Source organism: Siphateles boraxobius, unplaced genomic scaffold, assembly GCF_051911475.1.
Source record: "Siphateles boraxobius isolate OS27281-9 unplaced genomic scaffold, OSU_SipBor_1 29, whole genome shotgun sequence".
Classification (NCBI taxonomy): Eukaryota; Metazoa; Chordata; class Actinopteri; order Cypriniformes; family Leuciscidae; genus Siphateles; species Siphateles boraxobius.
Window position 1 is genome coordinate 15,452,081 of NW_027508908.1, and position 25,407 is coordinate 15,477,487.

The 25,407-nt window shown below is 39.5% G+C and overlaps 1 protein-coding gene across 5 annotated transcripts in view; it reads right to left on the reverse strand.

The window, feature by feature from the left end:
* Nucleotides 1-25,407, reverse strand: part of gab1 (GRB2-associated binding protein 1) — a 102,466-nt gene that overhangs the window by 29,320 nt on the left and 47,739 nt on the right. For all 5 annotated transcript variants that reach the window (XM_077246796.1, XM_077246795.1, XM_077246794.1 and 2 more), the window contains exon 3: nt 4,047-4,344. In XM_077246796.1, the coding sequence (XP_077102911.1) occupies nt 4,047-4,344 (298 nt within the window). The remainder of the gene's footprint in view (nt 1-4,046; nt 4,345-25,407) is intronic.

Here is a 25,407-nt window from a genome sequence, read left to right on the forward strand (position 1 = left end):
TAAGAGTGCAAGGGCTTTAGATACTACTTTGGATGCGATTAGCTTAGAGAACACTGTACATTGTTCGGTTCCGGCTGTTGTAGAGCACGTGCACCAGATGTTCGACTTCGCCAGTCGGAGATCACTAAAATTAATGTTAAAGAGGTGTGTGAACTCGCAAGTACGATGTCAGGCACTGTAATTTGCTCTGGCCCATCTAAGGGTAAAAATGTAATTGATGTTCAACAAATAAAAAAACAGGTATAATACAAATGAACAACTGATAAAGCTCAGGTTGCTGAATATTCGATCCCTTCCTTCAAAAGCACTTATCGTTAATGTTATGATCACAGACTATAACCTGTGCTGTGTTTGACAGAAACCTGGTTAAAACCAAACAATTACATTACTTTAAATGAGTCCACCCCCCAAGATTACGGTTATAAATATGAACCTCGTATGAAAGGCAAAGGGGGAGGTGCTGCCGTAATTTATAGTAATATTTTCAGAATTAGTCTTTCAAATATAATTATTTTGAAGTGTTGGTGCTAAATGTAACAATATTTAGTGTAAACGATAAATCACATTTGAGATTTGTGCTGGCTACAGGCCACCATACAGACTTTATCATAGAATTTGCTGACTTTCTATCAGAGTTAGTACTGGCTTCAGATAAAGTCCTAATTGTTGGTGATTTTAATATAGAAGGTGATAACAAAAAAGATGCATTGGGATTGTCATTTAAAGACATTCTTAACTCTATTGGAGTTAGACAACATGTGTCAGGACCTACTCAGTGTCGTAATCATACTCTAGATTTAATATTATCACATGGAATCAATGTTGATTCTGTTGAAATTCTGCAGTAGAGCGATGACATCTCAGATCACTATCTAGTCTTGTGTAAACTACATTTAGCCAAGGCTGCAAAGCCGACTCCATGTTACAAATATGTTAGACCTATGACTTCTGCCACTAAAGATTGCATTATAAATAATCTTCCTGAACAGTTTCATCATCTCAGCATCCCAGATAGCTTAGAAGAACTCGATACTGCAACAGAAACTTTTAACTCTCTTTTTCCAGCACTTTAGACACAGTTGCTCCTTTGCGCTTAAAGAAGATTAAAAAATACTCCAACTCCATGGTACAATGAGCACACTCAGGCCCTTAAGAGAGCAGCCAGAAAAATGGAGCGAAACTAGAAGAAAACAAAACTAGAGGTATTTCGCATTTCATGGAAAGAGAGCACGATTGCGTACAGAGAGGCCTTAAAAAAATTTTTTTTCAACCCTATTAGAAGAAAATAAACAAAACCCTAGGTAGGCTATTTATTTGAAACAGTGGCTAAATTAACTAAGAATAAAGCTTCAACACCAGACGTTTCCAAGCAGCACAGCAGTAATGACTATGAACTTTTTTATTTACAAGATTGATAATATCATGGTGAAAATTATAACCATGCAACCATCTAGTACAGTATTGCATCAGACAGTGCAGTGAAGTCTCACTGATGAAAAATTTGATTCATTCATTGCTATAGGATAGGGTGAATTTTATAAACTCGTTAAATCATCTAAGTAAACAACATGCATGTTAGACCCTATACCGACTAAACTATTGAAAGAGATGCTTCCAGAGGTCATAGATCCTCTTCTTAATATCATTAACTCAACTTTGTCATTAGGATACGTACCAAAAACCGTTAAGCTGGCTATGATTAAACCGCTTGTTAAAAAACTGCAACTTGATCCTACAGAATTAGTCAATTACAGGCCAATCTCGAATCTACCTTTTCTGTCAAAGATACTAAAAAAGGCAATATCCTCCAAACTATGTTCCTTTTTAGAAAGAAGAGAATTTTCAATCAGGATTTAGACCGTATCATAGTACTGAGACAGCTCTCATTAGAGTCACAAATGATTTGCTCGTATCATCCGATCGTGGTTGTATCTCTCTATTAGTGCTACTCGATCTTAGTGCTGCATTAGACACTATCGACTACAACATTCTTTTAAATAGACTCGGAAATTATATTGACATTAGTGGAATTACACTAGCATGGTTTAAATCATACTTATCTGACCATTGTCAGTTTGTAGCAGTACATGAAGAGATGTCTTATCGGTCAAAAGTTCAGTATGGTGTACCACAAGGCTCAGTACTAGGATCGTTGCTGTTCACTTTGTATATGCTACCCTCAAGAGATATCATTAGGAAGCATGGCATTAGTTTTCACTGTCATGCTGATGATCCTCAGCTCTATATTTCTTCACGCCCTAACAAAACTTACCAATCCACAAAATTAACGGAATGCATACCTGATATAAAAACTAGTAATTTCCTACTACTTAATTCTGAAAAAACAAAAATTCTAATTATTGGACAAAAAACTTCCTCACGTAATAACCTAGAACACTGTCGGACACTTGATGGCTGCTCTTTCAAGTCCTCGACGTCGGTTAGGAACCTGGGTGTGCTCTTTGATACCAATCTTTCATTTGAAAGTCACGTGTCTAGTATCTGTAAAACTGCATTTTTTCATCTTAAAAATATATCTAAATTACGTCATATGCTCTCAATGAAAAATGCAGAACAATTGGTTCATGCGTTCATGACATCAAGGCAAGATTATTGTAATGCTCTTTTGGGTGGTTGTCCTGCACGTTTAATACATAAACTACAGCTGGTCCAAAATGCAGCCGCTAGAGTTCTTACCAGAACCAGGAAGTGTGACCATATTAGCCCGGTTCTGTCAACACTGCATTGGCTCCCTATTAAACATTGTATAAATTTTTAAATATTGCTGATTACTTACAAAGCACTAAATGGTTTAGCTCCCCAGTACTTGAGCGAGCTCTTAACGCATTATTGTGCTTCAAGCCTATTGCGATCTCAAAATTCTGGTCAGTTGATAATACCTATCCTATAGAATATAGAATATCAAAATGGACTGCTGGCGGTAGATCCTTTTCCTATTAAGCACCAAAACTTTGGAACAATCTTCCTAACATTGTCTGGGAAGCAGACACACTCTGTCAGTTGAAATCTAGACTAAAAACACATCTCTTTGGCTTAGCATACACATAACACATTATAGACTTCTATAATTCAATGTTAGACTGGATAGTTTAGATCAGCCGGAACCGGGAACACTTCCCATAAATCCTGATGTATTCGGTACATCATAAGAAGGATGGTGTCTACGCTAATATTAATCTCTCTGTTTATCCAGAGGTTTACTGCAGTCCTCCGGATCCAGGCTGTATCCGGATCTGATGAAGGACCTGCGCCTTGACACAACGACAACGCATCCCTGAAGTGTCCACTAGTCTCTCCCCTGTGAAGGCCTCCTTCCCTTTACCTTTGTACAGATAAAACGTTGTTGGGATAATTCCGATTCACGTGGCTATGCGGAAACGATAAAAAATTCTCAGAGCAACCAGGCACTGCGTTGTGCAAATGAGCGGCCAGATCGCATTAAAAGGTTTTCTGTTAGAACGGTGTCGTGTTAGCGGCCCTTAAGTTAATAGAACTAATGATCATTGCGATGGAAGTGAATCAATCAAAACTAACTTCAGCTGGACAATAACTTTAACAGAGATTGTTTTAGCTTTACAGCAGCTCAAAATTACTTTAATTTCCTATTATCACTGTAAAGCTTCTTTGAAACCAAGTCCATATTGTTAAAAACGCTATATAAATGAAGGTAACTTGACATATATTGCCATCAAGACATTTTTTCCTGGGAAGCAAGACAATGCCAGGCCTCATTCTACACGTGCTACAAAAGAGTGGTTTCTCAGACACAATACACAGTAAAGTGAATGTCCTTGACTGCCTGTGTACAGTCCAGATATGTCTCTTATTGAAAATATATGGCCCATCATGAAAGGGACAGCTTGGGCAAAAATTCTTATTGCAAAACTTGCAATATTTTCCAGTTTTATATCTTCCTCAAAAGTACTAAAGAATTGTTAAATGACACCGTTTGAAATCATAATTAAATCCTTATAATTCAAATCCCTAGATATCTCTGGTGTGTGTTTGCATTTGGCATGATTTACCTTCCGTATCAGTGGGGTTGAAGCCACATATATCACAGATGCACCGCACCCACTTGTTCATCTCCTCTTCAGTGTCTGCCACCAGGTAAAAGATCCGGTCGATAGTCTTGATGTCAAAGATGAAGCTGTGCTCCAGGTCCTTCTTGTTGAAGGTAAGACCGGCGTCCACCTGCTCGCACAGGTTCAGATCGATCACACGGATGGGCTTCTTGGCATGGTCATTCTTGTAATATTCCAGCACGTCTGGGTCTCCTGTTAGCCTCCCACTGCGCAGAACAAACCATCGCTTCTTCCATGCCTGAAAGGAGAGAGGAGAACCATTTAAATTAAGCTGCATGTACTACCCATGTCTGGATGGAGAAGCCAATCCATTCTCCTGACCAATTTCACTAATAAGTACCATTGGGTCAAGTCAGTTCAATTGACAGCCATCTTGGTAACGTTTTGGATAAAAGAGTCTGCTAAATCCATAACTGTAACTCAAAAAGACTATTTTAAGTCATTACTTTTATTTTACAGCGGACATATTGAACATTGTGATTTTTTTCCCACTTTTTTGTTTTGTTTCCTCCTTATACTATCCATACATGTATCAAACAGATCAACAGGAAGGATTTTATAGACTGTTTAACATATCCACCATCTACAAACAGTTCTTCAGACTGGTCTCTCCAGAATAAGCATGTTGTTATAAAAATGTATATATAATATGAGAACTGTACCAAATGAACACCAACTAACTGCAGGAAAAGCATAGTGAGATGTTTCAGTCCTAAAAGTCATTATAGGCCTTTTAGTGACATCCGATCCTGTTGATCTAGCTGCATGCAGTGGCGACCGTGGGATCTGACCGCCTCAGTCTGGCAAGAATCAACACAAAAAACTGCCTGGAGATACTGGCTAAACTCTCTCCAGACATATTTTAATATAAAACCACCCAAAAGCCTGCAAAGCACTTATGCAAAAAGAGGAAATTGTCAATTACAGCTTAAATATGCATTTAAGCTATGATAAAATGTTTTATTTCTCCTCATTTTAAATTATGGGAAAATGCAAACGCATGTTTTACATAAAAAACAAGTTCAAAATGTCACAGATTGTGAAAAAGTGATGGGTCTTTGAAAACTAGCCTACATGAATCCATCTATCAGATGGGTGGATGTAAAACATGGTGGAAACAAAACAAAAGAGGGGAACATTATGTGAAAATGAAAAGAATCACAAGAATGAGAGGTTAAATTAATCTGGTGGAGTGAATAAAAGAAGTTGTGAAAAGACATTGATTCACATAAAGATGTATAGAATAAATAATTATGCTGTATGGTAATGATCAGCCAGAAGAAAAGGTTAGATAAAGTTAAAAAATAATATTAATACATTACTAGAATGTACATTTCCTGAAGAAAATGTGAGTGGGTGCTTGCAGTGGCAAAACTCGTCACTCGGTTGCTAGGGTGTTGTACATGATTGCATACGAGCCAACAAACATGTCTGTACGATGTTGTGGAGCTGAAATATGGCTTCTAGCCTATATGTTGCAATATGGTTGCTAGGTAGCTCTAAATGGTTGCCAGGGTGTGTTTACATAGTTACCATGGGAATATTTACAGACTGTTTCCCAACCGAAACGAGCCAACCTCCATCTCTATATGATGTTCCGATGCAGAGATATAGGTCTTGCTAAATGCTTGCTAGGGTACTCTGTTTAGTTGCTAGGGAAGGGCTTGAGAGCTGCCAATAATAAAACTCCAAAGGCTGCTTGTCAGTAGGAATGATATAAACCAACCCTCTTGCCCCTGTGACATTCAGAATGGAAGATATCCCTCTATGGATTTTGGTTGCTAAGGTGCTCGACAATGGTTGCTAGGGAGGAGCTAGGAAGTGTTGAGGTGATTAGATGCGCCAACTGCACTGGCAGCAAGTCCGGAGAGCTCTGTGTTCTGCTGAGTAAATGCGTCTTTGTATGGTGTTTGATTGTGATACAAAATGTGTTTAATAACATATTCACGCGATGAACTCCTGCACCTGCGACCACATGGAAAATCTAATCGGATTATTCATCCGATCCCGCGTGTGTTGCGAAAACCTTTCCGTGGATGCCAGGCTGGAGCTCAAGTAAAGGCTAGGAGGTGGCGGTATAAGCCTTTTTTGCCATCGATCATCATGGGCAACTTAAATTCGCTGCCTACTAAGTGTGAGGAGTTGGAGGCCCTGATAAAAACTGATCGGATCTATAAGGAATGCTGTCTATATTGTATTACGGAGACTTGGCTCACCGATAATGTCCCTGACTCAGATGTTAACATACCTGGTTTCACCATAGTGCGGGCGGATAGACAGCCGGAGAAGTGTGGAAAGACGAAAGGAGGAGGACTGGTGTTGCTTGTGAACGACAGATGGTGCCGCTCCGGTCAAATAACTGTTAAGGAAAAAATCTGTTGCCGGGATGTGGAGGTATTAGTGGTGAGTTTAAGACCTTACTATGTGCCGCGGGAGTTCTCACATCATCGCCATCACTGTTTACATTCCACCGCGCGGAGACCCTTCAGTAGCATGTGACGTCATTCAGGACACGGTTGCAAGAATACAGTCACAACACTCAGATGCAGTGATTGCCATTTCGGGAGATAACAATCATGTTGACATTAGCTCATTTGTGAGCGGCTTTACACAGTATGTGAACTGTTATACGAGGAACAGCAGCATTCTGGATCTTTGCTACATCAATGTGGAAAATTCTTATAGTGTCTGCGCGATGCCCCCGCTCGGCAAGTCAGACCACAACTTGATCCATCTCAAGTCGTCCTATAGACCTTGTATAATGAGACTGCCTGCAACCATCAGATCCTACAGGAGGTGGACCCCGGAGACCAGCGAAGCTCTGAGGGACTGCTTTCAGTCTACAGACCGGAATACACTTATGGACACTCATAGGTCATACAACAATATTGATGGGGCAGTTGAATGTGTGACTGATTATGTCCACTTTTGCCTGGATTTGGTGGCCCCGGTCAGAGAAGTTCAATGTTTCCCAAATAATAAGCCCTGGATTACGAGCCGTATAAAGCACCTACTGAATCAGAAGAGGGAAGCTTTCAAAGCTGGGGACAGGGAAAGGATCAGCGACGCCTAACAGGACTTAAAGAAGGCTATAAGGCAAGCTAAAGAAGACTACAAGGAAAAGCTGGTGAAAAAAACTGCAGCACAACAACACAAGAGAAGTGTGGAAGGGAATGAGAGTGATTACTGGCTATAAGGAGAACGGAAGGGTGACTGAAAGAGATGTCTCTTTGGCTAACGAGTTTAACCACTTTTATAGTAGGTTTGCTCCTGTCTCTGCCCCTCCACGTTCACCCAGTGGCTATTTTACCTTTGCTGCAGCCCCGTGCCCTGCTCCACCCAGCGGCTGTTCCACCTCTGCTGCTGCCTCCTGCCCTGCTCCACCCAGCGACTGTTCTGCCTTTGCTGCTACCTCCTGTCCTGCTCCTCCAAGTGGCTGTTCCACCTCTACTATTGCCTCATGTCCTGCTACATCCAGCGGCTGTTCCACCTTTGCTGCTGCCTCTTGTCCTGCTACATCCAGCGGCTGTTCCACCTTTGCTGCTGCCTCCTGCCTTGCTCCATCCAGCGGCTGTTCCACCTCTGCTGCTGTCTCCTGCCCTGTTCCACCAAGCGGCTGTGCCACATTTGCGGCTGCCTCCTGCCCAGCTCCACCCAGCGGCTGTTCCATCTCTGCTGTTCCACCCAGCGACTGGTCCACCTCTGCTGCTGCCTCCTACACTGTTCCATTCAGTGGCTGGTCCGCCTCTGCTGCTGCCTTCTGCTCTGTCCCACCCAGCGACTGTTCCATCTTTGCTGCTGCCTCCTGCCCTGCTCCACTCAGTGACTGTTCCACCTTTGCTGTTACCTCCGGCCCTGCTCCGCTCAGTGGCTGTTCCACCTCTGCTGCTGCCTTCTGCTCTGTTACACCCAGTGGCTGTTCCACCTCTACTGCTACCTCCTACCCTGCTTCACTCAGCGGCTGTTCCATCGCTGCTGCTGCCTCAGGCCTGGCTGAAGTACCCAATGGTGCTTATTTTAGCATTGAGGACGTGAGGGCGGAGCTCAGAAGATTGCGCCCTGGCAAGTCAGCAGGACCTGATGGAATACCCCCGAGGCTGCTGAAGGACTGTGCGGCAGAGCTGGCGCCTCCTTTGCACACACTTTTTAATTGGAGTCTCCAAAAGAGGCAGGTGCCGAAGCAGTGGAAAACATCCTGCATTGTGCCAGTGCCTAAGGAGACCTTCATGGGTCACGGATTACAGACCAGTGGCCTTGACGTCTGTGATTATGAAGACCCTCGAAAGGCTACTACTCCGGCTCATGGGCCCACAACTACAGCAGGCACTTGACCCCATGCAGTTTGCCTATCGAGCGAACATGGGAGTGGATGATGCTGTCCTCTACTTGCTTCATCGAGCCCTCTCTTTTCTTGATGGGACAGGAGGGTATGTGAGGCTGATGTTTTTTTGATTTCACGAGTGCATTTAATACCATCCAGCCTCAGATTCTGAGAGGCAAACTCGAGAACATGAGAATGGAGCCTCCTCTCATCAAGTGGATCATCTGTTACCTTACAGAGCGGCCGCAGTATGTCAGATTGGGGAACATGGTGTCAGACACTATGGAAACAAGCATTGGGGCCCCCAGGGTACTGTGCTATCCCCTTTCCTCTTCACCCTATATACATCAGACTTTTCATACAGAACATCATCATGCCATATACAGAAATATTCTGATGACACTGTGGTGGCGGCTTGTGTGAGGGGAGGAGACAAGGAGGAATACAGGAGGGTCATCTCGGAGTTTGTGAACTGGGGCAGGTGCAATGGTCTCATCCTCAACACATCTAAAACCAAGGAGATGATAGTGGACTTTGGGAGGCGCAAGTTAAATCATCTGCATGTGGTAATTGAGGGGAAGGGCATTGAGGTGGTCCAGACTTACAAATATCTGGGAGTCCACCTGGATCATAAACTGGACTGGTCAGTACATGTAAATGCAGCATTCAGAAAGGGTCAGAGCAGAGTCTTTTTTTCTCAGGAAGCTAAAATCCTTCAAAGTCTGTAATGAGATGCTGTACCTTTTTTATCAGTCTGTTGTGGCCAGTGCTGTGTTTTTTGCTGTGGTGTGCTGGGGCAGCTGTATGACAGCCAGGGAGGGGAACCGACTTGACAAATTTGTTAGGAAGTGTCTGTCAGTGTTGGGGAGGAGGGTACTTTATAAGCCTACATCTATTCTGGGCACATTTCGGCTCTAATGAACAACCTGGTAAGCAAGACCTGGAGAAGACACACGCTGTGCGCGCTCATGTCACGCACACATAGAGCTGATTTAAGTATCCGAACCCGATGGTCAAATTACAATTATTCTGTGCTGTTACGCGTGATTATAAATGGATGATCGTTACCTTCAACAGCGGGCTCGGCGACGGTTGATGCGCGCATCTCCATGGTAACATTATACACTGATGAATGAGCGCTGCTTTTAAATGAACATTTTTTTACAACAAAATTGATTTGACAATTTAATTTACTAAATGGCATAAACAGGCTTTACTCCCTTGAAACTTAAACTGGAATGTCACTGTTTCTGTCAGTGCGACTTCTGGAACAGGCGAACACGTGCGCGCGCACACACACATCACTTTTGAAGTACAAATGTAAATTGCAGATGCAGTGCACCGTGATGCATCGCGATATCGAATTGAACTGAATCGATGACATGACAATCGTAATCGAACCGAACCGTGAGACCAGTGTAGGTTCACACCCCTACTGTCTGAAGTGCATTATTTACTAGGCGTGCAACTTTTACCCAATTGTGAGGTATGTTCTTACAGAGCCTGTCAGCCTCTTCAAATGTGGCAAATCACACGTTTCTGCAAAATCTTCGTTCGGAGCTTTGAGTCGTCAAAGTTTGTCGCAATGTTAAATCTATGGGATTTTTCGGAAGTCCGTTCGCCCCTGGGGCAAACACCGTGCCCCCGATCTCTTATAAAACTCATAGGACACTTCTCAATAGGCCTTCACTTTTTCCTGGAATAGTAAGAATGTAACCTAGAAAATTTTCAATGGGGAAAATTTGGGCAGCTCCTGCTATGTCTAAGTCTAAGTCTACGGGATTTTTCGGCCGTTTTTTCACCCCTGGGGCGAACATCGTACCCCCCATCGCTTATAAAAGTCATAGCACACCATTCCCGAATAATCCGCACGATTTGATAAAAAAAGGAATAGTAATAGTTGGGGCTTTGCCTTTGGCAAGCACCCACTGATTAATAAAATACTACTCTTGAATTACGCATATATATATATATATATATATATATATATTTTTTTTTTTTTTTTGTCAACAGGCCACACTGTCTTAAACTAAATTAAAAAATTAACCCGGAGAAAGAAAGGCATTCACTGGGTTCTGTAATTAACCCGCCAGTCTGCCAGGAATGCTCAATCTGTGTTGTTTATTTTTTACCATCAGGTTTGGAGGGGATTAACAATGCTGTACTTTACCCCCTTTCTCACCCCTCTCAGCTGTTTTTCCATCCACAGGGTTCTCTTTGTTAGAGAGCCAAACTCTGGCCCTCTGGATATCACCCCACTGCACGGCAACAGCCCCACCACGTCAAACCAAACACACACACAACATGACACTAAACAACTGATCAGCATGATAGACCTAAATGTGTGACGTGACCTAAATTTTCCAGTGAAGTATCATCCGAGCATCATGTCACCCATATTAAGTTAAGTTTGGAAAGCTCAACAGTCTCAGGCTGAGACTGTTTCACTCTGTAGAACATTCTGATTGCAATATAGAATCAGGATTAAACAGTAAAAGGTAAAAAGTGTCAGAAGGAGTGACAGAACAAGTCATACAATTAACATCTTTAGCTTTGTTCCTCTACTGAAATTAAACCAGCACAAAGGCCTCTTTGATTCTACCCGCCACTTCAAAACAAAGCATTCACAGCTCAAATTACACAGATAGTGTGTGCATGTGTATGTTTACTAGCAGAAGAGAGCCCTGGCTAACCTGTCACATGGATCATCTTACGTGGGTACAGCGACACAGGCGGAACACAAGATCTTCCAGAGAACTGTTGTCAGTGAACCGTGAACATTCAGCAGAACCAGAGTCAAACAAGAGGAACACTGAGAAGTTTAAAACCAACAAAATAAGTCAGAAAATGTAATAAATCAATAAAATAGTATTTAATTGTCAGTTAAATTATTTTGGTCTAAAATATATATATATATTTTTTTAAATCTACTTTAAACACTAAAACATCATAAATGCAATTCATCCATACAATGCCTTGAATACACCTTTTACTTTTATTATGAACAACAGGAAAAATAAAAACCGGAAAATAAAACAGGAAATGCCAGAGGACCCCTGTAGAGTGGCAAAGTCAGTAAGTGTCTTTAAATATCTGATAATTCAACCTCCTTATGACATAGCAAGATTGGTTGTGAAATGTCAAGTGATATAGTCCTCTAAAAAATGAAGTAATATATCATTCTTACACTGAAAAGTTGAAAAATTAAAATGTAATTAACAATAGAAAATGTTATTATAAAATAAATAGATATAAATATTATTAAACAAATAGAAAATGTAATTAACATATAGGGAACATTTTTATAATTTTACCTTTATAGTTACACCACATGACATTTATTGGGTCGAAAATGGTATAAAAGTTTTTCATTATTTTTTTCAATATTTGAAACCTATATATATATATATATATTTATCATTGTTGAATATTAGACAATCTTATAACTGACCACTAAAAAAGTAAACTTTACTCTGTCCAGGCCAGGGTAAAATTTCAAAATAAATAGAAGTACAATAATAGATTTAAACCATTTCTTCTGGCAGCTGTAGAGAAATTTGAAGGGGATATAAATATCAGCCTTGTTTCATTTCGGTGGAGAAATGTCTTCATTTTTGGAGGAAAGTGGCCAAGTTGAGTGAGCCTTAAACACCACTCTTCCATTTGTGCAATAACTCTATCTAATTCTCTCTCTCACTTTTACAACGCTGGTATCTAGCTGACATATTCGCCTTTGTCAGTAAAGTAAGACAATAGCACTCCCACATGACACCAATCCAGCCATGCTACTTTGGTTTGGTGATGCGTCAATCCTACCTTGAGTCCCGGCTCCTGAATGCAGCGCAGGGAGCGTAGTGTTTAGCCACCTGTTGTGAGTGCCTGTTCCATATTGTTTAATGTCAGAAAGCCAGCAGAAGCACATAAACCAAGACTCTCAGATGAAGACTGATCTAAGGAGGAGCACATTTGAGATGCTCTGTTTCCCAAAGAGCAACAGGGCATCCACAGCTGGTCACCTTTAAATCCTGAAGACATTCAAATTGACCATTTTGTTATATTCCCTTACACTTCTACTGAGTTCAAGCACGGGTCATTTAGTCCTCTTCTCGAAAGTCCTTCAGCTCCAAGAGAAGTAAAATGAATGCGTTTGTGTATAAGGAGGGAGAGGGAGTGAGTACAGGGTGGGACGAAATTGAAGAGGCCCCTCCAAAGTGTGGCAGCAGCTGTCTGCCTCAAACACTCAAACACACACACACACACACACACACACACACACACACACACACACACACACACACACACACACACACACACACACACACACACACACACACACACACACACACACACACACACACACACACACACACACACACACACACACGTGTGATGCATACAGAGGCATAGGGCCACAGTGTCACTGTCTTGACTTAACAGAGATGCCATTGAGGGGCAAACTATAGGGGAATGCCATCCGAACTGAATCACTCACTGGTCAGTCTCTCTGCGGATAATTGACGTAATCAGGCGCAGAAACTGTACAGGAACAGAAAGAAATAATGTTTCAAAAAAATGCTAAGCAATGCGAGACCACAAGCTTCTGCTGTCGTAGCAAAACAGCACAACTCACATAGATTGCGAATGCATCAGCAATCATTCCTCACATGCCTAAAATTCCAAATTCATTACCCTGTACTGCATTTTAGATGAGGTGCAAAATCAGATTGGACTTTCTAAAGCATGTAGACATGCAAAGTGCTTGTGATTCTTCACACCACAACATCCTCTCCTAAAATTCTCATCATTGGGATTGAAAAGTATTACATGTCTCTCTGGAATACATGGTTTTGACTGGTCACTTGCAGCTTTGAGTGGTCAAAAATGGTTGCAGAATAGATCAAATGTGTCTTTGCCTGTTGATCATTAATGCAAGAAAATGAAAACATCACTAAGAAACAACAAACAAAATAGAAGAGGCCATGTTACACTGTGGATAAATAATTTTAGCTGACTAGTCCATAAAACAAGTAACTTGGACTTCAGATTAGTAAAGATATATAATTGAATCACAACCCAGGTTCATTGGAAATATGTTCCTGTGATGACAACTACAAAATGATATTACATTGCTTTATGCACCTTTTGCAACACTTTCAAAGCGAAATGGCCAGTGAGTGCATGGTGCTAATAGTGTGTTCAATTTTATTAAACAACAACAGATGAATTTGAATCTGGCAACATTTCATTATGTTGGTTGTTGTACATATCGTGGCAGTTCGTAAATTAAATGGCTTGTGAGTGGAACTAAAAAGTTAATGCTATTTTGTGTCTGAAAATAACATACCAACTACACTAAAGATATAGCTAGTATTATCTAAAGCAAATGTGAGTTAAAAACGCATTTGCTGAAGTAACCATGGAATTTTAGCTTGTGTCTACGAGTCTTTTAGTAGATCAAACAAGTTATGTCAGAAAAAGCCATACATATGGATTGATGAAAGTATTAGTTTACAAGTCATGTATTCAAATACAAAAGCATTTTGAGGTTGTAGCAAAGTATTAGGCAAAGAACCAAGCAAAAATAAACCTTTATCAAGATATAATCTGCCCCTATATTCAGAATGTGTATGGAAAGTAATAAAAGCTATTGTTTTAGTGTTTCTTTCAGATCAAAATTGCAGTCAAATGTAAAGGTACGCTTTTGATACAAGTTTTGCAAAAATGTAGGAAGAGGTACATATTCTGAATTTTGCCTAAGCCTAATTAAACGGTCTAGGGCTCGTTAGAAATGTGACAATCAGCTTGCTTTGCATTTTAAGTTTTTTAACTCAATTAAAACTCGATCCAGAAAACATCACCCTCCAGCATGTTGAGATGGTTCAGTATTCTAGCTAACAAATTAGATCAGTGGTCTCTAAGGAGACCAGAGCTGGAGAGTGTGTGAGAACTGACAGTTGGATCATTTGAAAGTGTGAGATCGTTCCGAGACGGAACAACCGTGACATGCTCGCATCTGCCTGCCAAAGCCACTCCATCCTGACTGTACAGTGATGAGCGCCGCACGCCGTGTGTGTGCTCAAAACACTCACAGACACATGGTGCCCACTTTACAGGGGAGCTATGAGAAATGTAAAAAGTTACATGCTGAGAAATATAAATTCTGCTAAAGCAGATTTCAAATCATCTTTGATTAATAATGCTATTTTTTATTTTGAAAAATAAATATAATATTGTTGTATGATTTATTTGTGGAATTTTTTTTCACAACTATTCAAACACTTGATACCTACTATTAAGTAACTTAAGTAATCAATGATAATCACCCTGCAGTAGGGCTGCACAAATAATCCAATGAATGAGGTTACAGCTATAAATACGTAAAATTATAATATAATTATACAATACGTAAATTATCTGTAGTAAGCCACCCATCCAATAATCGCAAAGAGCTTTGTGCTTTTTGCTTCTGATAAGAAACAGTATCAGCTTTCAGATTCTGTGCATTTTATCACAAAACTCAAACAAAATGGCATTTTTATTCTCTTAAATGTGACAGATCAATGTAGCACCTCAGTTAAAGCGCAAATTTGTTCACTTTATTTTCACTTTAATACAAGTTATAGCATGAAAAAAACATGCATGAACACCAAAAGGTATGTTGAAAGATAAAGTACAACTTACCAAATTCTATCATGTCTCATGCAATCACTCAATCTGTTTCAACTGTGAAAGATGTCAATAAAACAGCTTGTGAACAATGTCACTTAATGTTGCATTTACCGAGGAAAGTTACGCAATGTTCACAGTTCGTTAGCTAGCTATAAAAAAACACTAGAGAAGAGCTTATTTACTGTTAATTATATATGCATGTTGGAATAAATTAGTTTATGAAAAATACCTTATGTGCAGTACAACAGAGTTGTATACAAACATTTCAGTTTTTCAGTGTAAACATATCTGAAAATAAATAAAATACTTTGGGCTCTGGTCTTAATTTTAACCTCTAATGTTATAGTAATGAACCAAATCAGATGGAACAGATTTTTTTTCCGTTAAGAGGCAGAAATCATTCTGAATAATCGGCTATCTGTATTTGCGGAGAAATTTATTATCGGTGCAGCTTTAATCAATATTTAACTTTTTTCCTTAGTCACACTTTTATGAGACTGAATCTAACCAGACCAGCTCTCTTTTTTTTTACCAGACATGAGGAAACAGCCCTGTGTGTTTGGGTTTAAAGGCTATTAACCGACGGGATGACGGCTAAGTGTATAATAATAGAACTGGCCTGTCCAGACCTGAACACATGAAGACACACATGTGGGCACCTCCCCCTCACCATCTAATACCTCTTTGCATGACATCATCCTCTCAAGTCTCATTCCCATCCATCTCCTCATGCTACAACCCTGTCTTTAGGTCATTCTGTACACAGTAACCAGGATCGTCAGTGCTAACCAAGCCAAATGCAAAGCAGATTCATTTAATGGATTTTGACTGGCAGAACAAAGGTGATTTTGCACTCATTAAACACCAATGTAATCTAACAGGACAACCTCACATGAGTGACCTCCAGCAGATACAATGACGTATATATGTGCGGTTAATATTGGCAGTGGCGTGAGGTCAGGGTGTCGGCTTGTGGGATTTTGTTAACATGATGGTTACAACCTGCACTCAAACCTGGACCTCTTTACAGACAGATGTGGGAGATAAGAGGAAGTGTAGAGTATCAGGTTGGTCACAGAAATAACAAAGTATGAGAGCATGTGCAAGTATGCATATGTCGCAGTTGAAATGCTCCAGCGTAAAGAGGGGTGTGTTGGGATGCCTTTCTGCCGAGAACACGCTGTCAGCTACATGTCAGGGCAAAGCCCAGGTTGGGTCACACCTGCCACTTGTTTGTTCACCATCAACTCACTCTCTCTCACTTTCTTTTTTACAAGTGACAGCATGAAACTAGAAAACAGCCTGGATTCCTAATTCTATAATGATGCTGTAGAATATCATTTTATAGAGGGAATGCATTGACGTCACTTACCTGCCGGAACACGGACTGAGTGGCAAAAGGGCTGCTGGGTGACTGGATTTAATTGGTGAAACTGCGAAAACGCGAGTAAAACAAACTATTATCAGTTTAACCTGAAGGTTGGACTTGATATAGAGTTCCTTACAACTTACCAAAGATCCATGGATATTGAAATGCAGCCACAAATTGTGTTTCCTGACATTTATATGTGCCTGAATTCGACACCGGGGAAATGCATAAAGCAAATTTGCCTGTGAACGCTTGGCATTGGCCTAAATACAATATAGGTAGGTCTAAATCCGGGTGATCACTCATATCAGTGTTATATATATCATCATATCGTCCAGCCCTAAAACTTGTATAGTTTTTGTCAGCGTTTATTTAAAAACCTCCGATTAAGCTTAATAAGCAGAAAACGCATGTGGTCGCACGTTTACATGGAAACCCGTTTTCTTTTATTGGAGTAAGGTCATAAACAACTTAAGCATTAACCGGTCGACACAGGTAGTTTTTTTGCCTTTTACTACGATTTCATGCGGCATGCAAACACATTAACCTGCTTTCTTTTGGCTTATTGAAGTATGTGTGAAATGTGACAGGAACCTTAGTGCAGATTTAAGCACATCCAGACAGAGTGAACGTTTTGCAGGGAAGGAAGAAGGAAATATCACAAACGCAGACTATTTCATGACCCAGAAAAGGATAAAAAATGTGCTCTCATCTCGTGCAGAAGTAGAGGTGGTTCAGGTAACTGCATGATAGGATAATATAAGAGCTGTAAGTTTCCCGCTGACATGTTGCAAGCTTTATTTAACATTACAACCGACAAAACCAATGAAATACTCGGAGTCAGAAACGAAAATATACCTCAGATTTCTTGGCAATTGTAGTTGTAGCCTATAGTCAATCGTAAAGCTCTTTCCTATTTTAGATGTGTTTTGTGTGTTTTTTTTCGGCATTCACGCTGAAGACCAAATGCTGCCGCACAGTCTTTTTGCCATTCCGTGGAAGCGACCGCAGTCACGGCGGTGACATCAAGCGCATACCCTCTATATTGAAGCTTTATGAGGATGCTTCAGATGTGTATTAGAAAGGAACCTTCAGTTAATGTTCCTTTCTTATTTCCCTATTAGTAAAAATAACATGACAGGCTTCACTAATACAAGTACTCAACTCTCAAGGGGCCTGCAAGTATGTACATATAAGGTTTTAATTTGAGCCCGACCGATAAGGATTTTTGGGGGCCGATGCCGATAAAAAAAAGCCTGATACCGATATATCGGCCGATATTATTTATGTGTACAGTAGCAATATTATTTATGTGTATTATAGTACAGTACCAGTCAAACGTTTGGACACACTTTCCTATTGGTGTGTACAAACTTTTGATGGGTACTGAATATAGAATACACAGTTATTTAAAAAGAATAAATATATAAATGTTTCGCAATGATCACTGAAATGTGGTGATCAAACACTTGTGTGACAGATATGTAATGAAGGCAGGGGGAATGATAGAATGAGAATGATACATTTGAGCTGTAACCAAACTAGTTTGCATTGCATGTTATGTTATATTATATTCATACTGTTGCATAATCTTCACTAACGACTTTGTCTTTTGATTTAGTCACGTTATATAAAACAACTTGTATCAATAAATATCTCAAAAGTGTCATTGTCTTTTAATTTAGTCACGTTATATAAAACAACTTGTATCAATAAATATATCAAAAGTGTCACTGACATTATCTTCTATTTTTAGTCTTAATTCCTCTAATCTCTACCAGTGCAGGAATAACTCAGATATTTTTACTAAAGTAAAATTTATAATATCATAATGAAAGCGTTTTTATAAAGTGTTATAATTATATAAATTATTGGAATGATGTTGTAACGTAGCGTTATAGGCAGAATGAACTTTAACACTGTGTCTACACCGGACACGGCCGTTATTGCTCGCGTGAGTCGCAACAGCTCTTTACCCGAGACGCGGAAAAGCACCCGTTACGGTGCTGATCCACTTGTCCGTGCGACACTTCTGTCGCGCCGCGCTCCGCTTTATTCCTATGGGTGACGTCACGCGACTTTGTCGTGCCCGCAAAGCATTCCGGGAAGGCGGCGCTTCATTTTGAAAATTGTCGCGCGTCAAGAAGCTGGCCGATGCCCATCTTTATGCAAATGAGTCCGTTGAACGCGGGGCGTCTATCCAATAGAAGTAGAGCATATGGAGACGGAGGGATGTCTCTCGCAGGTTCTCTGTTCTGATACGCAAACATTTCCCGCTTGGTCAAAACCACGCACATAGCGGCAAACAGATGAACGCCCATCAACCTACAAATGTGGGGAGGCGTCGCGACACCACGCGACAGTCGTGTCGGACAAGTGGATCAGCACCGTTACAGAGCAGAATGGGCCATCCGTTTACTGTCGGAGATTTGTCGCTCGCGCCACACATTTTAATCAGTGTTTAATCAATCAATTGCCTGGATTTAATCAATAAGAAGTAAATATAGCAGACAATATAATCAGGACTTCTCAGCTGCGCGCTTGCAATAGTCACAAGCTCACATACATGACAGAGGCTGGCAGCAGATAAATCAATTCAGTGAATTACACTGCGCAAATCAAAATTTTTCGTGTTCGCATTTATGAGGAAAAAACGGACGTGACAAGCTCTGAAAGCAGCACTAAAGTGCTTTAAAACTTTCATATAGACCTCGAACAGAAAGCACAAAGTGTTTCATTAAAGTCAATTTCGTTTTGTATTAATTATATCTTAATTTTAATCAATGTTGCATCAACCAAATGCCTGGATTTAATAAATAAGAAGTTAATATAACAGACAATAGATAATCTCGAAACGGAGGCGCTGGCGAGTGAACTGCAACTCGTCTCATAAATGAACCGAAAGTCAGCGTATAGACCTGAGAAATATATTTATTGAAATGTCTACTTTTAAACAGAACAAATCAAAACAAAGACAAACTGAAATGTACATTTCTCTCTGGCGCGTTCAAAGATCGTGAGTCCGCATCCTCAACTTCATCTTTGCAGCCCACAATGACTGAAAACACTTGTTATTAATAAACAATTAAAATGTCTCCTTGCTATATTTGATGTATTCATATCATTGCTTTTGCCAGTTCATTGTGACAGCTTTTAGGTGCTTTATTGGCAGAGCCACCCTTACATGAATCACCGCACGCCACATTTTTTTTTTATATTAATTTATCGGCCATTATAAATGCAGATACCGATAGTTATGAAAATGCCTAATATCGGCTGATAATATTGGCTCGCCGATATATCGGTCGGGCTCTAGTTTTAATGTTGAGAGGTATGTTAACTCATCTGACTTTTAACATTTCCTTGAGCCCGTCACACCACCAGGGACTTTGGCGCTTTATGAGAGTATGTGAAGACACTTGTGAGCGTTCCCAGTGCTGTCGCTCTAATGCTATTGGTAGACTGCACGTCTGTCCATTTCTTTTGAAAATGCAATATAAATTGCAAAATGCATTATATCATTAACTAGATTAACAACTGATCACTAAACAAATTAAACTCACTCATACTGTCAAAGATCACTAAAACACTATTCGAATTTAACAAATAATACATTTTCTTGTCCCTAATAATAAAAGAAAACTGTAATATTAACTGCAGCAGTGCTAAACTTCTCACTGCATCATACAATTAAAAACACAAACTATCAACGCATGTATCAAATTCACTAAGACTGCCGACAGTTTCTTTTTCACACATAATTTTAGTATATCCATGTATTTAGTTAGTCAAATCATAAAACAGTGAAATTGCTCCGGAACTCTGTCCGGTCTCGAAATTTGCCACTCATTTGCATAAAGTTGACATTTCTGAGCTTTTGTCGAGCGTCTCGTGAGTGTCTCGTGACTTTAGGGATGGTAAAGAGTCTAGGTAAAGAGTCAGATTAGTTTTGACTACAATGTTGTGATATAAAACATATCCACACTGTTAGAAAATGTGGAAAATAACATCAATAACACCACAGACTGGCATTAAACTGGTTTACACAGAATCATGTGACATTTGCCTTCCAGAACTAGTCTTTCTTGCTCTGTGATCTCAGATGCATCGTAATGGAATAAGAACAGTGCAAACAAACTTTGTGCTTGAAAGCCCTTTGCTGGCCTCAGCATTAATGTTTTCCTAATGTCTTTCTAAAACTAACCACATGACTCCAACTTTGGCACTTAAAAACATGACAGAAATAAACAACAACTTGTAAAGCAAAGTCTGTCAAGACAAACCTTCCAATGATGGCTTGATAGGGATGTTAGTCTGAAGGGATGTAGACCCTGTCAGAGTACTGCAAGGCAGTTTTAAGATAGATGGAAGCCTTCTTAGTCAGAAAAGCCTGCAGTATGTAATGAGTTTGGTGAACACAACTTCAAATCACTAGGATGAAGTAACCAGACAGAAGCACAAAAAAGTAATCTTATGTTTTGGTTTCTTCGAATGCATATGCATACACACATACATACACACACATATATACATATACATATATAAATTCTGTTGTACAACCAATTATAAGCATTCAAATATCAAAGACTAAAACTCTGAAAGGGCCTTAGTAAAGCAAGTGGCCAGCACTTCTCTTAGATTTAAGGATTGAAAGCAGCTCAAACTTGCAAGTGGCACATTGCTTCTGCATTTCTATATCCGAAAATAAAAACACAAGAACAGAGAACTGAGAGGAGCAGATTCTACTTATCATTTCTCCCATTTCCCACACATGGTGTCTAATCAGAACACACAGAATTTGGGCCAACAACCTGAAACTTATCTAGTGTCAGTTGCGGAAAACTATAATGTTGATTCTTATCCTGTAACAAATCTAAAATTACAAAGTAAGAATAACTCTTTTATTAAAAGACAATGATTTATGTAAATGTGTTTGTAACATTTGAAAAACCAAAATGCTAAAGAACCATAACGTTTTTTGTTGTTGTTGTTGTTGTTGTTGTTTTTGTCTCAATTCACAATGTTATGTTGTTTTGAACTGCACAATGTTTGCAAAATACTTTGTTATAATGTGAAAACCCTAGAAGCTGTTTACCACCACCACATACACTCTCACTTGCCACTTTATTAGGTACACCTTTCTAGTACTGGGTTGGACCTCATTTTGCCTTTAGGGCTGCTTTAATTCTTCATGGCATAGATTCAATAAGATTCTGGAAACATTCTTCAGAGATTTGGGTCCATATTGACATGATAGCATCACTCAGTTGTTGCAGATTTGTCGGCTGCAGATCCATGATGCAAATCTCCCATTCCAGCACATCTCAAAGGTGCTTTATTGGATTGAGATCTGCTGATTGTGGAGGCCATTTGAGAATAGTTAACTCATCGTCTTGTGCAAGAAACAAGTTTGAAATGACTTGAGCACTGACATGACGCGTTATCCTGCTGGAAGTAGTTATCAGAAGAGGTTTACACTGTAGTCATAAAGGGATGGACATGGTCAGCAACACCACTCATTTAAACGATGCTCAATTGGTACCATGGGGCCCAAAAGTGCAGAGAAAACATCCCCCACACCATTACACCACCACTAGCAGCCTGAACCATTGATACAAGGCAGGATGTTTACGGCAAATTCTGACCCTACCATCTGAATGTTGCTGCAGAAATAGAGACTCATCAGAACAGGCAAAGTTTTTCCAATCTTTTATTGTCCTATTTTGGTGAGCCCATGCGAATTTCAGCCTCAGTTTCCTGTTCTTTCTTAACTGACAGGAGTAGCACCCGGTGTGGTCTTCTGCTGCTGTAGTCCATCTGCTTCAAGGTTCGATGTGCTGTGCATTAAGAGATGCTCTTCTACATACCTTGGTTGGTTGTAATGAGTGGTTATTTGAGTTACTGTTGCCTTTCCATCAGCTCGAACCAGTCTGGCCATTCTCCTCTGACCTCCAGCATCAACAAGGCATTTTCTGCCACTCACTGGATATTTTCTCTTTTTCAGACCTTTCTCTAAAAACCCTAGAGATGGTTGTGCGTAAAAATCTCAGTAGATCAGCAGTTTCTGAAATACTCAGACCAGCCCATATGGCACCAACAACTATGCCACATTCAAAGTCACTTAAATCACCTTTCTTCCCCATTGTGATTCTCAGTTTGAACCTCAGCAGATCGTCTGACAATGTCTACATGGCTAAATGCATTGAGTTGCTGTGATTGGCTGATTAGATATTTACGTTAACAAGTAGCTGAGCAGGTGTACCTAATAAAGTGCCCAGTGAGTGTAACTAATAACAATTTATTTCTATATTGTGCTCACCTCAAACTCAACCATACTGTGGTTCATATGAACCAAACTCCAGATTCTTATATTCAAACAGACTCAACTGTAGTTGATAGGTGTTCACCAAATATTGGACAGCTATTCAACTAAACAAATTAACCCAAATAAATGATCAAATATTTTGCTTTACCATAAAGACCTGGAGATTATTGAAAGGACAGGGAAGACTAGGGATAGTTCAACCAAAAAATGTAATATTATGGCCTTGCGCATTCCAAACTTTTATTCATATTAGAAACATAAATTAAGATATTTTTTATGAAACCTTTTTTGGGTAAAAAAAATATCTTTGCATTCATTCAAAATGCATTACACGAAAACTAAAAGTTATAGCCTACATTTTCAAAAAGACATTATGGTGAGAAAACGCAATTTGCTGCATTACTTTTTTAAAGGTCCATATGAACCAGTAAAGCATTGGACAAAAATAAAATTGAAAATAAATTGGTACTATCCTGAAACACAAAATACTCTAAAATAATAAACTGCAGCTACTGACCAGAAAGGCAGTCAAATTAATGTATTCTAGCTTTTTTGTAAAAGCATTAAGGAAATGTTTATTTCTAATGAGTTTAAGATTGTATAACAGTTTTAGGGTCTCTCCAAAGCATTCTGAACCTCAGACCCAACCCCATTCCACATTACAACCATGCAAATCATTCTAAAGTCCCCTAGGGTGTAGAGGAACAATGCAGTTCTTGCAAGAGTTTCGCTTTGGAGCGTCAAGAGTTTTTGGCAATCCCTGAACTCGCTAACGTGCCACGTGAAGAGAGGAAGACTTGAAGGAGGGGAAGCTACAAAGACCTACTGTTTTGTTCCAATAGCTCTGTAAAATCTTTGTCTGTGAGAAAAGAAAAAAAAAAGATCTCTGGGATACAGCTGTGGATATTTTAACATCCGCACTTTTGTGTCAAACTGATCCAGCATTAATGACAGCTACTGATGCGTGCTTTGCCCTTATATTGTCACATCAACATCACTGTCATCGTCGTTTATGGCATGGAGGAGGACCACCCTTGTCTTGCACCCTTGAGATGACTTCAAAAACCAATGTTCTGAAAAGCACTTCTGGCCTTCCAGATTAAATAGTTGAGTAGCCTCTTCTGATAGAGACCAACACAGTATCAATGAAGCAGAAAGAACAGTTCTTTCTTGCTGCATTCCAACCTATAAAATCACCTGCCATTTCAATCTTCATTTTGCTCTATTTTCTTTTTTTACAGCTAAACCTGAAACAACCACCAACACTGACTCATTCCATTTCTTATCCAATGATCAAACAGCAGCCTGGTCAGTCTTACCCTTGCTTATATTGAATGCCAAGAGGTGGTTCCAGGCTGAAACATATGTGGCTGCACTGGCACCTAAATACTGCTGGTCTTAAAGACAACTTTATGAATTGCAACTGAATTGCATGAAACTAATCTGCAACCATTATAGTAAATTAAACTGTTTGCACTGAAAGCAGACATGGTGATGCAACACACATTCAATTGTTGGATATACCGTTCCAATCTAAGTGGCACTACCATTCAAAAGTATGTAAGATGTATTTGTTTAAGAAGTCTCATCACATTTATTTGATCAAAAATACAGTCAAAACAGAAATTAAAAAACAGTGTGGAAAGTAATACAAATTTACAATAAGTTTTCTATTGTAATACATATTAAAAAAGTAATTTATTCCTGAATGTCCTGTGATGGCAAAGTCCTGCAGAAATAATCATGTTACATTTTTTCCGCATAAAATTCAATATAAATGCATTTATTTCAATTGGAATATCAGTAATGTAATGTATGGAGTCTTCATTGTCATTTTTGATTAATTTAATGTATCCTTTCTGGATAAAAGTATTAATTTCTTTTAAACCTTACGTACCACACGGTAGTGTCACATTTGGAACTAGCTCCAGCAACTATTATTATATTTATAAGCATCATAAGTTGAAATAGATTGCTATGAAATAAATGTTAATTTAATAAAATAATGTCTGACTGTTGCAGCTAAAGTTAATGATGGCATGAAGTCATCAAATTACTTTAAATGCTAAAAGGTGTAAACTTTATTTTCATTGTTTTATCAACAAATATCATAAGTTAATTTTATTTTAACTTAAGTTAATCATAATTTTGAATGTTCAAATGTTTTCAAGACTTTGGAGTCAAAACTTAATATGATGCAGCAAATTGTGTGTGTGTATGCAGGTTATGCAGTAACAGTCAGTTACATCATTGTTCAGCTCTCAAGCCAGTGGAACTGTGGGATGATTCTGTTAATGTTTTTTTGTTTTTGTTTTTTTTTTCACAGCAGGACTCCTTAACTTTATATAAACTAAAGAATTCTTCAGAAGTGACATCTAATCGAATTCCTTTTGTCCAAGTACTTTGCGAGATATTTTGTTCCGTCTAATTCACCAAGCTTCCAATAAGCTGTTAGAAATTGTTGCGTCATATCTATACACCAAACAGGTTGTCCTTAATGCAGCATGGCAATTGCAGGGCTTTTACACAAGCAAGCCGCCAAAAGCAAGACTGCATGACGCTAAATGTGCGAAACCGTAGCCCTAAAAAAACCTTCCTGGGTCAACTCAGACCTTAA